A 12,588-nucleotide genomic window follows, 5' to 3' on the forward strand; every position below is an offset into this window, starting at 1 on the left:
ATATCAGACAGATATTCTCCCACATTAATGATTACAGCTGTGGTTTAAGGCGGTTTTGGTTAACAATGTTTATTCTTTCAGGGATCCTCACTGATCCCCTGACTCTCACACAGCCTTTCTTCTCACTCCATGCATAGTATTGCATCTGTGTTTGTCGTGGGCGACTGTGTCTTGTTATGTAGCAAGCAAGGGCATTGTCAGCTGCACCTGCTATCAATATGCTGTTATTGTCTCACAGGTCAGATAAAAAGATGACTGAGAGGCAGATGGGTTTACGCGAAAAGATCATTAGCTTTTTTTTCCCTCAAGAAAAACTCAGTAAATCATCTGGTGATTAATAGTCACAGTTCCTCCTGTAGTTATCTAGACTTTAACATCATGCATTTTACTGTAACGTGGGTTACTAATTCAATTGACTATCTGGGCTGCTCCCACTCCCTCTTTCTAAAGATAAGTGTGTTTTTTTCTTATAAAACGTCTGTGCGCAAACATCGGTAAATACTCCCAGGTTTAAGTCAACGTGAGACACACCCTTTAATATTATATGCTTTCAAATATTCCACATTTTAATGGGAATTACTGTACTTTTATAGTAGTATTTGTAAGTGAATTATTCAAAGCTGTTTTTATCTTTAGAGACATGCCACATTTCTCCTGCATAGTTTGTAGTCTGGTAGGTTAAGCAACAGCTAGTAAACAGGTTTAACCGGCTGGCAACGACTTTATAAGTAGGCTGTGGTCAGAAGAAGACACTCACGATTCAACACAAACTAACCCGACATTTAATTTCTCCTCCTAATTTCTCCTTTAACAGTTTTTTTTTTTTAAATTCTTTTAAATGTCTTACCCAGGATTTCTTTTCTTCTTGAAGTGTGGGGCTGGTCATTGTAGACCCATTCAAAGTCGTCCCTTCCACCTGTCTTCCCCATGACTGTCCTCACTGAGAATGAGAGCGCCGACTCTGTGGCGTTTTGTGTGTCATCAAACTTGCACAGTATCGGGGCACACCCACCAACACAGGTTGTAGGCTGAAGGTGCAAAAGGTGTGATCACTAGCCCCTCCCTCCCCGGGGGCTGGAGGAGGGACGAAGTGGAGCAGGACAGTGTCACCTGCTGAAATCTGTGCAACCTTATGCTCTCTAGATCAACTGGATCTTTACGTTATTTATTTTATTATATAGTTAGAGGGATACTAAAGCTAAAGCACTGCAAAAGAAACATTCAAAAAGAAAATTACAGTCTAAGCAATTTGCACTATAATGTGACCAAGACCACCTTGTTGTAGGCTGTTCATCCCCATCCCAGCATGTAACACAAGAACCTGCTAAATATCAGTGGAATTATCTAATAATTATTACATTATAAGTGATGCAGATATATAATATGATTTCACTCTTGAGAACCTTCAACATGCTGTAGTTCTTACCATTACCACCATATGATAGGAGTTTTCCTGAGTTGTCTTTCTGCATAGGCTTAAGAAAAGTGTAGCCTATTGATTTGCAGCCTTGATAAGTTGATTATATATACATTTATATATATAAATGGTAATATATATTTATATTATATATATATGTATATATGGTTTGGAATTGTTGCTCTGACAAAAACAGCAATTTGAATGTGTCACCTTGGGAAAATCCTCTCGGAAATGATCATCAAACTATTTTCACTTTATAGACCAAGAAGTTAATCAAATAATAAAACAAATAGTCGCCATGTTATTTAGTAATACAAAATATCTAATGCAACTTTAATTTGCAATACATTCATGTTACTATACACAGTTCAAGTAGGCTATGTCCTCATTTTATCCTCATTACTTTGAGTTTGTTATTTAGAAGCATTCATTCATAAATTATGATTAAATGTTTCCTATAAATAACTGTTGCCATACACATTTAAATTTACTTCAATATCCTCATGGTAATAACTTATACTGTAAAGCAATAAAAGCTGCAGGTTATGTTCCACATTTTAACCACAGACTGGGGGAACTCTTTAGTCCAAATCACGCGAGACTTCAAAACTGGAGCATTGTGGCGACGAGAGTACAGTAGTGTAGAGTTGTTTTCGAAGAGGGAGGAGGAAGGCTGTGTAGACAGGAGGGAAAGCGAGAGTGTACAAAAAAAAAATATATACCATACAAGTAGGAGGAAATACAACATTAATGATGGCATCGGGGGACACGCTGTACATAGGAACGGACGGGTCAGAAATGCCGGCCGAGATAGTGGAACTGCACGAAATCGAAGTAGAGACAATCGAGACAACAGTTGTTGGAGACGACGGTGAACACCAGCCTATGATCGCCTTACAGCCTCTTGACACGGATGATCCAAACTCGATTCACCCGCACCAAGAGGTGATTCTGGTGCAGACGAGAGAGGAGGTGGTGGGCGAGGATGACTCTGAACTGCACACGGACGACGGGTTTGAGGACCAGATCCTCATCCCGGTGCCCGCAGTGGAGGAGGACTTTATCGAACAGACTCTCGTTACTGTCGCCGGGAAAAGCTCGTCGACAGGCCGGATGAAGAAGGCTGGAAGCGGAAAGAAAGCGGGCAAAAAGAGCTACCTGAGCGGAGGAGAAATGGGCAGAAAATGGGAACAGAAGCAGGTCCAGATAAAGACTTTGGAGGGGGAGTTTTCGGTTACTATGTGGGCATCGGGTAAGTTCAGAGTCCTGTGTGAATTCCTGCAAGCTGGTTCCTCGCTTTGTTCTCAGCGTGTGTGCCGTGTGACTGGGCCCAGTCGGGGCCTTGTCCTCCGCCAAAGTAGGAATTATTTCCAAAACTCTGAGCCACTTAAACTTCATTTGAAATGTTTTTGTTTTTATGGGAAGCCATGTTTTATGTGTCGATGGGCGCCGCCATATTTCCCCGGTCTAGAAAGTATGGCGGCCCGAAAAAATGGCGTTTATTTGGCCGACGAAGATGGCGGCGAGAGTGGGAGCGAGTGCAGCTGGCTCCGCTAGGCCGCTGTGGCGCAGTTCAGTTCGGCTGTAACGGCGGTGGTGCCTTCAGGAACCCCTCATACTTTACACTTCCGAGGCTTTAAACACACCTTATATGTGCATACGGTTCAAGCGAACTAGAGTCTGTGTCGAAAAGTAGTTCCTCTGATTTTTTTTTTTTTTTTCGTGCTGTGCATCGGATTAGAACAGATATATGTTTAATTTAGACACGTTTTTTTTTTTTTTTATCGTTGTGACTTTATATATAAATATTGTTTGGTTTAAAAAGTTCTGTGAAAAATAATACAAAATGTTTTGTTTACTTGCAGTGGTCAAAATTTGAATATTTGAAATGTTCATGTTTGTAAACATGGCAGCGTGGATCTTCCTTGTGTCGTTTCGCACAATTAAAGCTAGTTTCAGTGAGGTGAGATTGTATGTGGCGTTACATGGAAAATATAGTCCATAATAAGAAATCGTAAAAAAAAAAAAATCTTTAAACTTCTGTATTCCCCCCCGTATAAAAAACCCTGACATATTGGGTTTCTATGTCTACAAAGTAAGCCTGTTCAATACAGACCTTCGAGCCATAACCTGTGCTTTCTGTCACATCTTTTTTGTTAGTAGTAAATGAGTAACAGTAGAGTGTGTCAGGAGATAATGGTTGAGCTCAAAGTGGTTTTAATCAATTCGTTCACATGTTCTGGTACTGTTTTAATGATCAACACATCCGTCCCTCTCATTCAGATGACAAGAAGGACATAGACCATGAGGAGCAAATCACGGGTGAAAACTCTCCTCCAGATTACTCGGAATACATGACAGGGAAGAAGCTTCCTCCTGGAGGCATCCCAGGCATCGACCTGTCAGACCCCAAACAGCTGGCAGAGTTTGCACGGTATGTGGTGATGTTGTTGATGTTTATGTTTACCCAGGGTCAGTGTATCTTCTGCAAAGTGACTGTAAGATGAAGACTCGCATTAAAGGAATCATTTCTCCCATTATATTACACATGATGATTCAGTGAAGTTTTGTTGAACGTGATCAGTTTTAAAGAAAATGATGCTGTAAGTGGCTGACTCAAATAATCACATCAGATTTCTGTGAATATATGAAAACACATGATTTATTGTTTCTTTTGTAGTGATTTTATTTTGTATTGTTATTATTTATTTTTTATATATATATAATTTTTTTTTAAATGAAATAGAAAAATAAAAAACTTTTTTTTAATACTTAGCTGATTCCTGAAGAAAAATAGCCTGTATTTCAATTTTAATGTTTTTTATTTCTAAATGAATCAAATAACTTATTTTGTACTACTACTTTATATCTATTTCTAAAAAGAAGATCAAATAACCAAGAGATACGTGAACCATCCACAAGTAATGGCGAGGCAAATTCAATGAGCCGTAACAAAAGAAATATATTCATACAACCATTTTCAAAGGAGAAATTAGTTTGCTTAACTAACGACCAGTTAACAGAACATTATTAAAAACTGTGATAGTACAAAAGTGAAAGAAGTATTGCCTTTCATATGCTTAAACCATTGCTGCTTTGAACAGCATACAAGTTTATATCAAGAGTGATTTCTTAAAGTAAACAAATCTTAGTGTTTGTCTGTTAGGAGTGTTGATGGTTATGTGAACAGTCTATAGTGACTTTTATTTCTGTTGCAGAATGAAGCCAAGAAAAGTAAAAGAAGACGATGCACCCAGGACGATAGCCTGTCCACACAAAGTAAGTGCAGTGTTTATTACACCAGTTTACACAGCACTGTGGAAAAGATGAAGGGTAAATGCATGAACATAAACTTTCTCAGTTGTACTGTATGTATTTACTATTGACATTACCGTACTGAGGACATGGATATATTAATTACACTGATATTAGGAACACTTAAGCATTCTGAGCTGCCGTGATTCAGTTGCTAAAGCTACGCTGTAAAGTGAATATTTCCCGAGTGGTTAACTTCATCCCATTTCTCTCCCTCTAAGGGATGCACCAAGATGTTCAGGGACAACTCAGCGATGAGAAAGCACTTGCATACCCATGGGCCTCGCGTGCACGTCTGTGCAGAGTGTGGCAAAGCCTTTGTTGAGAGTTCAAAACTGAAGAGGCATCAACTCGTACACACAGGAGAGAAACCTTTCCAGGTGAGTTCCTTCGCTGCCTGTGAGTCAGGAGAAAACTGTAAAATTTGACTTTGCTTTATTAGAAAGAAATGTAAACTTTGCCCAACTGGCATTGTGTCAGAGCAGTTCCATATAAACCTTGCCATTGTCATCTCAAATGCATGCTGTGATATCAGTTTCTGTGAGCCAGGCTGAGACATTCAGCCCGTTTAACTCAATCTCTCTCGTCTCCAGTGCACATTTGAGGGCTGTGGCAAGAGGTTCTCCCTGGACTTTAACTTGCGCACACATGTGCGTATTCACACTGGAGACCGCCCGTATGTGTGCCCCTTTGATGGCTGCAACAAAAAATTTGCCCAGTCAACTAACCTGAAGTCTCACATCCTCACACACGCCAAAGCCAAAAACAACCAGTGAATTGGCCCCGAACCTGGCTAACATCAATGACGTGAGCGTACACTGGAGGACTTGACCTGCATCTCTGCTCCTTGACAAACTTATGTCCCGTGGCCTGCTTTGTTGTGAGATAAGAAGTCCCCTTTGTATCATCTCTAGGTAAAGGTTTAAACAGAGAAATGACTTTTTCTCAAACTTTTTGATATACATATGGAGGTTTGAACAAGGAACTGGTGAGAACCCCGACCCCCTCAGGCATCCTACCCTACTTTGGCGCTACCTGGATGGAACAATTTACGGTTTCTTCTTGTGAAGATGTTAATTCATGGATCTGCACCTAAAAACTTATTTATACCTTAGCACAGCCAGTTAAAGTTTTTCAAAAGATGTCAAATTTGCATCGATCCTCAGCAGTGACACCTTTTCAATTTTGTACTTTCCCCCCCTAAGTGTGCATATTGTACACTGTTTGACATAAGCTCTGTGGTAATGTATGTAGTCAGATTGTCCCTGTAGCTCTTCATGGAAGAGGTTTCACAGTTTGTTTTACCTCCCCCTTAGCCCTTCATATGAGTGTTTCGTGGGGGGACTGGGGGGGTCTTTGCATATTTTCATTTTGTACAAGGCAATATCAGAATCATGTAGATAGTAGACATGTGATTTTCAATAGTGATCACTGATTAAAATGTTTTCCCCCTTGCACTACCAGTACAAAAAGTGTCATTTGTCCTCTTACAATTAAGTCAACCTAAAATATAATTTTGTTTATTATGATCATATTTTTAGTATCATTTAAAGACATACAGGGCTGGCTCAAAAACTGAAGTGATGCAGGTTTGAGTCCCTAGAGTCAATGGATGTGATTGATGTTCACATCACTGTTAAAGAATTACAATAGGGCAATAAAAATTGTTTCAAAAAAGTAGCTGTTCTCTTGAAGTTCACCAAGCATCACATGCAGTTTAATGTTGACAGAATGTGTCCCCGGTATTTGAGGTTGCTTCAGCAGGTTGATGGTTGTTTGGAGAAATACTCTTGGAAAAACAGACGTGAAACAAATTCTGTTTCTTTTATTTTTCAGTGCATATACATATTTGACAGTTGTATCATGTCTTCAAACTTAAATTAAGCTGCTTCAAAGACACCTTACAGCTGATAAATTCTGTGACAATGATTTGAACACACTGCTCATTGTGTCTGATATGAGACCCAAAGAGAAAACAAACAAGAGGGAGTGTCACAATTTGCAGCGAAAAATCAAAGGTTTCATCGAATGTCACGTTGCCAGCTGCGATCAACTGTAACAAGGTTTTACAGTCAAGTAAAAATAGCAATATCAATTTAGGGCAGCAACTCAATTATTTAATAACTTAATTAATCTGACAATTATGTTGATGGTGAAAACAGGTCAATTGCTGAAATCCAAAAACAATTTAGAAGTGGGAACGAGGAAGTGTTTGGCAGTTGATTTAGCATTACATTTTGTACAACACATCACTCTAAGCATTTGGTACATTCTCTACAGCGTTCACACTCTTGAACAACCAACTGACACTTCATAGCAAAAATCCAGCTTTAATAAAGTCAAAGACAACGCAGCCTCTCTCACATCTGATTTGAAGATTTACATGTTTTTTTTTAAATATCCTTCAACCAAGTGCAACAATGCTGGTGGGTAGAATTGCTGAATCACTTTGAACCCACATTAGTGCATTTCATAGCCGCAGAGCAAACGGGAACAAACCAGAGTAAAATCAAGGTCTGTAAATCTTAACACCACATACTGTATGTCCCTGTATTATTACAAAGACATGAGCAACATTTTTGAAATTGCATGCAACACCTAGCTCATCCCTGAAGATTAGTATGGCAAACAGACATCTCAGTCATACTACAAACCAAACCTGTATCAGACTACATGCTGAATTGCTTTTGATGTGGTGAAATTATTGCATCTGGTATTTTTGATTGACATCTAACATAATAGACATTAGTGATGTAAGAATTCAAACAGGCCTATTTGTACATCTAAGAAGTGATTGGTGTGTATATTTAGTATGTTTATGTTCTTTATGCATAGCAACCACTTTACCCACACTGTCTTTTGCTGTGTATCTAGTGGCATGAATCTACCTGTAGTTTTAAAAGAGCATCAAAAATAAAAACCACCACACTCCCTGACCTTAAAGTATTTGAGGAAACAGTTTAAAGCCTTTTTAGAGAAATTAAAATACACTGATAAATGAGTCAAGCATAGCCATAAGTGGATGGATGGGTTGACGGCAGATAGAAACCATTCCTGAAGACTGGACTGAACACAGCCTTTCAACATCAAATGAACTGAATAAAGAGGCATACATCTAAACTGTAGGCAGTTTTCCCTCCATTTCACCAACCTGCCTTTGGTCAAGAGTTTGGATGTGTGTAAAGTACTTGCTCTCAGGGCAGACACTGCTACTTTCACTTAGCCAGCAGTGCAGCCAGCAGTGCGGGGTAGTTTGGCGTCCCCCAGCCTGTAACGGGGTCCCACGATGGTGCAGCACAGAAACCTTTACCCTGAACCTGCTCGTCCAGACAGCCCAGGTGACAGCCTTCAGTCACCTGGAGACAAAAAGCATGGCATTTAGGAACCAGACCATGATAACAAGATGTGTTGCAGAAAGGTTCTTTCTACTGTCTTTTAACATAACGCCTAACTGAATGTACAAACGTAATGCTCCAACTTACAGTAGGGTTTGGGACAGCGTGCCTCAAGAAGGAATTCAAGTTCTACAATTTGACTGCTTGGGTTATGCAATTTTCACTTACACAATACTCAGTGGCCACTGTCAGCTATGCAGTCTAGAACAACATTGACTAATATTCTCGCCCTCATGTATATAAATAGTGACCAAAAATTAGAAGCACCTCTTAATATAATGTAGTCCATTGTCTTTAACTACGACTGATCAGTAATAAACATATATTACATACACATACAATACAAATGTATTGTAGAATTTATGACGGGTGCAGATTGGCCACTAAGTGTAACAGAACACATCTCAGCAAAGCGAGATCATGATCATGACAATGTGAGATTGCTACATAAAATCCAGTCTAAAAACAAACTTCAAGGTTTAACTGAAAAACAGCTCGACTTACATCAAATAGGGCCTGTCCTTTGAGTTTGTAGAGGCGAGGGTTGAGGAAGCCCAGGACAGGCAGGCCCTTTAGCAGCCGCTTATCATTGATGAGAGACAGCATGCCTCCGACCACAGGGGTTGATGCCTAGAAGGGAGATCAATCGATAAAGTGAGCAAATAGTAAAAGGAATCTGTGTGTATGTATGTACACATATACACATACACACACACACACACACACATATACACACACACACACTAATATCACTCTTATTAAAATGAAGTGTGATTTTTCTGCAACCTTTACCATCTTCACTAATACTTTACTTTGTTGCTACAACTTTTAAGAGTAGCTTAATGGGTGCAACATGGCAGACAAGGCACCAGACCCCTTTCGGCTGCTAGCTGTTGGGTCTAGAGGCCCAGCGTGCTCCAGCAGCCATACGGATTGGCCCAACATCTAGTTTGTAAGGTAAAAGCAACAGGGCCTCTGCGTTTTGATTTAATTATCCATGTGTCTTGTTTAGCTTTTGTACAGCTTGGTTTTGTCCTCAGATTTCACTGCATCTGTTCTGTCACACTGTCAATTCTCTGTTCACCAAAAAGTATATTAAAGTTTGACATATTTTACCGAAGTCCCAGACACCCAGGGGACGGGCACTCTATTGATGACCACCCAGTAATTATCAGACAGGGCAGCCATGTCTGGATAGGCCCTGCCACTGGTATTGTAATATGACTGAGGAGGGAGGGTTGCTGCGACGGTCTTCATATACGCATCCACTGCACTGGCCTATAGGAACACAAATACACAACATCAATGACACGGTTCACAATAATTGAGCATTAAAAGAGCTGATGACCCCACATGATCACCTGGTAGTCAGGCATCTTGAAGACGTTGCTGAAGCCTCCTCCACTGATGTAATCTGTGACTTCATATGTGACCTTAAATGGGTTCTTGAATGAGGTTCCTCCTACTGTAGTCACATATGGGCTGGGAACAGGAAGTGGGACATGGACCGTTAGAGGTCTTCCTAAACCTTTTGAGACTAGGACACTTGAGTCGAGAAAGAAAAAGTAGAAGTGTTTTACCTTGAGGCAGGAAAACTTGGCCTGAAGGAGTTTTGTTCTTTACCCAAATGTCTGCAGCCGGCACCGCTGTCACCTGAACATGAAAAAATAAATAAATCATAATTTAAAAAAAATAAAATAAAATACTAAAGATGATAGAACAGGTAATCATGCAGCATATCTAACTGACAACTGGCAGTCTTTGAGGATTGTTATGCAAGACACTTCGGGCCAAAACGTAACGCGTTTTTCCGGATTGTGGGAGTTTCTTCAACACAATAGTAGTGTAATCATGTTTCAAGTGAGAAAGTGATCTGACAATAAGAATGGAGCCAAACCACAGTAAGTTGACACGCTTTTCATCAGCTCTCTCAGGCTGTTCCAAAAATTACAGCTACAGTAAGTTACAGCTTACAGTTCCCATTTGTTCAAGTATTGTCTTGTCTCCAATACCACTGAAAACAGGAACTTGTTATTTACTGGCCATACTAGTTGGATTAAAAACTGAACAAGAAACAAGTGAGAGGTCACAGTCATTGCATGCAACAGGAGTGACAAATCACATGTTCAAAAGATAAAAAACAGGCTGAATCTGTCCTGTAGACAAACAAAGACTTGCTCACTGACTCATATTTTGCTGATGAAGTATAGATTAGGTGTTTGTGAATGTTTGTGAGTCATCCTGTGCTGAAAGTACAAGGCATGAGGCACAGTTCCTCTTCACTGACCAGATGCAAAGAGCAAAGAGATTCCCCTGACGCCAGCCTTCATAAACTCTGTGTTGATGCGCATCATGTATGCAGTAGACAGGCTGTCTTCATCGTCTCCATAGCTGATGGTGTGAACCCAGGGCAGGTCAGACATGTTGCTAAGCAAAACCATCCACTGGAGGAAAGGCTCCTGGGACTCGTGACGCCCTGAACAACAATGAAGAAATGGTTTGTGATTTTCCTTTCAGCGCTCCACACACACACAAAGCCTCAGTCTCTCATACAGACCTGGATTGGTGAAGACCCATGTGGAGATGTTTGCCCCTGTGCTCATGATGTACTCTATGTCCAGACTGGCCTCCAGACCAGCCTTTCCCGCTCCCTGAGTGCCCACAACCCGGTCCACCTGAGAGTGATGCTGGAAGCTCCTGCCATACATGCTCATGAACTCAGCCAGGTCTGCAGGGCTGTAGTACTGCTCCAAGAACTAAAAGAGAAAACAGCTAGCTAGAGTGAGAAAGTACACCAAGTTATGGTGGATTATAGAGTCGGAGATGATGTACATGTCTCTCACAGCAACCCTTTTTATTATGACGTTAGTCTGAGATGGTCACACCTGAGCTACAGCCTGACTGTTGTTTTGAGCTGTTCCCACATCAGTTGCTGTCAGGTTATAACGGGCCCTCAATATGGCGGGAGTCACCCCCAGGTGCACCCCTGCCTTAGACTTTTGCTTCCTGTTGGAGGAGTCCTGCAGCCCTTTAGGAGGAAGGCGATGAAGCCCTCCAACTGTGGATGCACACAAAGAAAATCCATAAAGCAATGTTAGTATGGATCTTAACTGAAATATACAGCGATCACATACAGCTGAACATTTTACAGCTACAGAAATGATTCTCACCAAAGTCCAGGTGCTGGTGAACGTCATCGTGAACAGAGTACGGAGCTGAAGACCTCAATAGAGACTGCCCGTCTCTGGTGTAACGGTGAAACTTACTGCCTGGAAGCAGTGTCTCTGCAGCCCTTAATACACAAAAACAACCAACAACAACCACAGTTTGAATATCTAACAGTCCACAAACAATCTTAAGTATTTAAGAAACACTTTGCCTTGTATGCAAAACTGACAACTCCAAGTAAGTTTTTCCAGAGGTTCAGTTCACTTCCTGGTAGTGGTAGAAGTGAAACTGTTATCATGGGGTGGGGGTTTTTAAGCTCAAATAACCACAGCCATAACTGTAGCCTAGATTTCTGAATTTCAAAAGCCTGTAGCTGAATGTTTGATTTTGACCAATAACTACAAAAAGAGGAACCATCTTACAACATATAACCGTATGGTTTACACACAGAGGGAACTTGAGCATAAAGTGTGCTTTTTTGTGTCTTAACTGTGTCACGAGCAAGAAAAAAAAAAGAAAACTGTCGAGTAAGCAGAACAAAAAAAAGATATGCTTACTCTGCAGTCATGGTGCACTGTAAAAAGTCCTGAGTGCGAACAGTTAGGCAGTTTGTAATCCCATGGCTCTGCAGCCAGTGACGCACCACCTTCTGGGTCAGTTCAGACGGGCGCACGAGGGAGGACACTTCCTCCAGGGTGAGGTGTTTACCTGCGGAAGACAAAACAGGCCTCTGTCACTCTGTATGTCGGATAGAACAGAGGTCAAAGTTGAGAGAGCATCAGTAAAGGCTGTTTTTAAACTGTCATGTGAGAACAGTTCATATCCCTGTGATATGTTAAGGACAGAATTAGAACAAAGGGGACACAAAACCCACTGAGGACCTTAGCTCAACAAGTGTGTGCAGATCTTTATTTTTACATCCTAGATGTTCAGGGTTATTTAAGGACAACCTGCAATCATCAGACAGACCATATGATGCTGAGTCAGGGTCCGACAACAGACTGAGTGTTTCCTCCAGTAGGTTAACATTTTGCTGCTTCAGGGCAAAGATCAGCTCCAGTTCCTCTGTGGGGTTGACCCGGCCAACGTGAGTCCAATCCTCTGGTATCCTGGGGAAAGAGGAAAAAAACAGTTCATGCTCTTTTACTGAAGCCACTCAACATACCTGTTGAACTTAACCTTCAGAAAACGTCACTGTAATCTGAGCAGTTTTTACCAAACTGTATCAGGTTTATTTGACTAATTCTGTATCCGTCTGTGCTGCAGTTCATGAGATCTTAACAAGGTTTA

General features: G+C 40.8%; 3 protein-coding genes across 3 annotated transcripts in view; 1 reads left to right on the forward strand and 2 right to left on the reverse strand.

Moving 5' to 3' along the window:
* Positions 1-949, reverse strand: part of degs2 (delta(4)-desaturase, sphingolipid 2) — a 5,067-nt gene extending 4,118 nt beyond the window's left edge. The window contains exon 1 of the mRNA XM_035674060.1: positions 848-949. Within this exon, the coding sequence (XP_035529953.1) occupies positions 848-929 (82 nt within the window). The 5' untranslated portion in view covers positions 930-949. The remainder of the gene's footprint in view (positions 1-847) is intronic.
* A 1,089-nt stretch (positions 950-2,038) lies between these two features.
* On the forward strand, positions 2,039-6,192 carry yy1a (YY1 transcription factor a). The gene is made up of 5 exons (XM_035673577.1): positions 2,039-2,672; positions 3,704-3,854; positions 4,639-4,699; positions 4,957-5,115; positions 5,329-6,192. Exons 1-5 carry the CDS (start codon positions 2,171-2,173, stop codon positions 5,509-5,511), a joined length of 1,056 nt encoding a protein of 351 aa, XP_035529470.1. The 5' UTR covers positions 2,039-2,170; the 3' UTR covers positions 5,512-6,192.
* Positions 6,193-6,540: 348 nt separating this feature from the next.
* Positions 6,541-12,588, reverse strand: part of tpp1 (tripeptidyl peptidase I) — a 7,081-nt gene continuing 1,033 nt past the window's right edge. The window contains exons 3-13 of the mRNA XM_035673576.1: positions 12,268-12,407; positions 11,856-12,006; positions 11,301-11,422; positions 11,016-11,188; positions 10,688-10,886; positions 10,418-10,606; positions 9,711-9,783; positions 9,492-9,612; positions 9,247-9,408; positions 8,635-8,760; positions 6,541-8,091 (exon numbers count right to left, since the gene is read on the reverse strand). Coding sequence (XP_035529469.1) covers positions 7,951-8,091; positions 8,635-8,760; positions 9,247-9,408; positions 9,492-9,612; positions 9,711-9,783; positions 10,418-10,606; positions 10,688-10,886; positions 11,016-11,188; positions 11,301-11,422; positions 11,856-12,006; positions 12,268-12,407 — 1,597 coding nt within the window. The 3' untranslated portion in view covers positions 6,541-7,950. The remainder of the gene's footprint in view (positions 8,092-8,634; positions 8,761-9,246; positions 9,409-9,491; positions 9,613-9,710; positions 9,784-10,417; positions 10,607-10,687; positions 10,887-11,015; positions 11,189-11,300; positions 11,423-11,855; positions 12,007-12,267; positions 12,408-12,588) is intronic.

The sequence above is a fragment of the Morone saxatilis genome, unplaced genomic scaffold, assembly GCF_004916995.1.
Source record: "Morone saxatilis isolate NCDOM2014 unplaced genomic scaffold, NCSU_SB_2.0 Contig3, whole genome shotgun sequence".
In the NCBI taxonomy this organism is placed as follows: Eukaryota; Metazoa; Chordata; class Actinopteri; family Moronidae; genus Morone; species Morone saxatilis.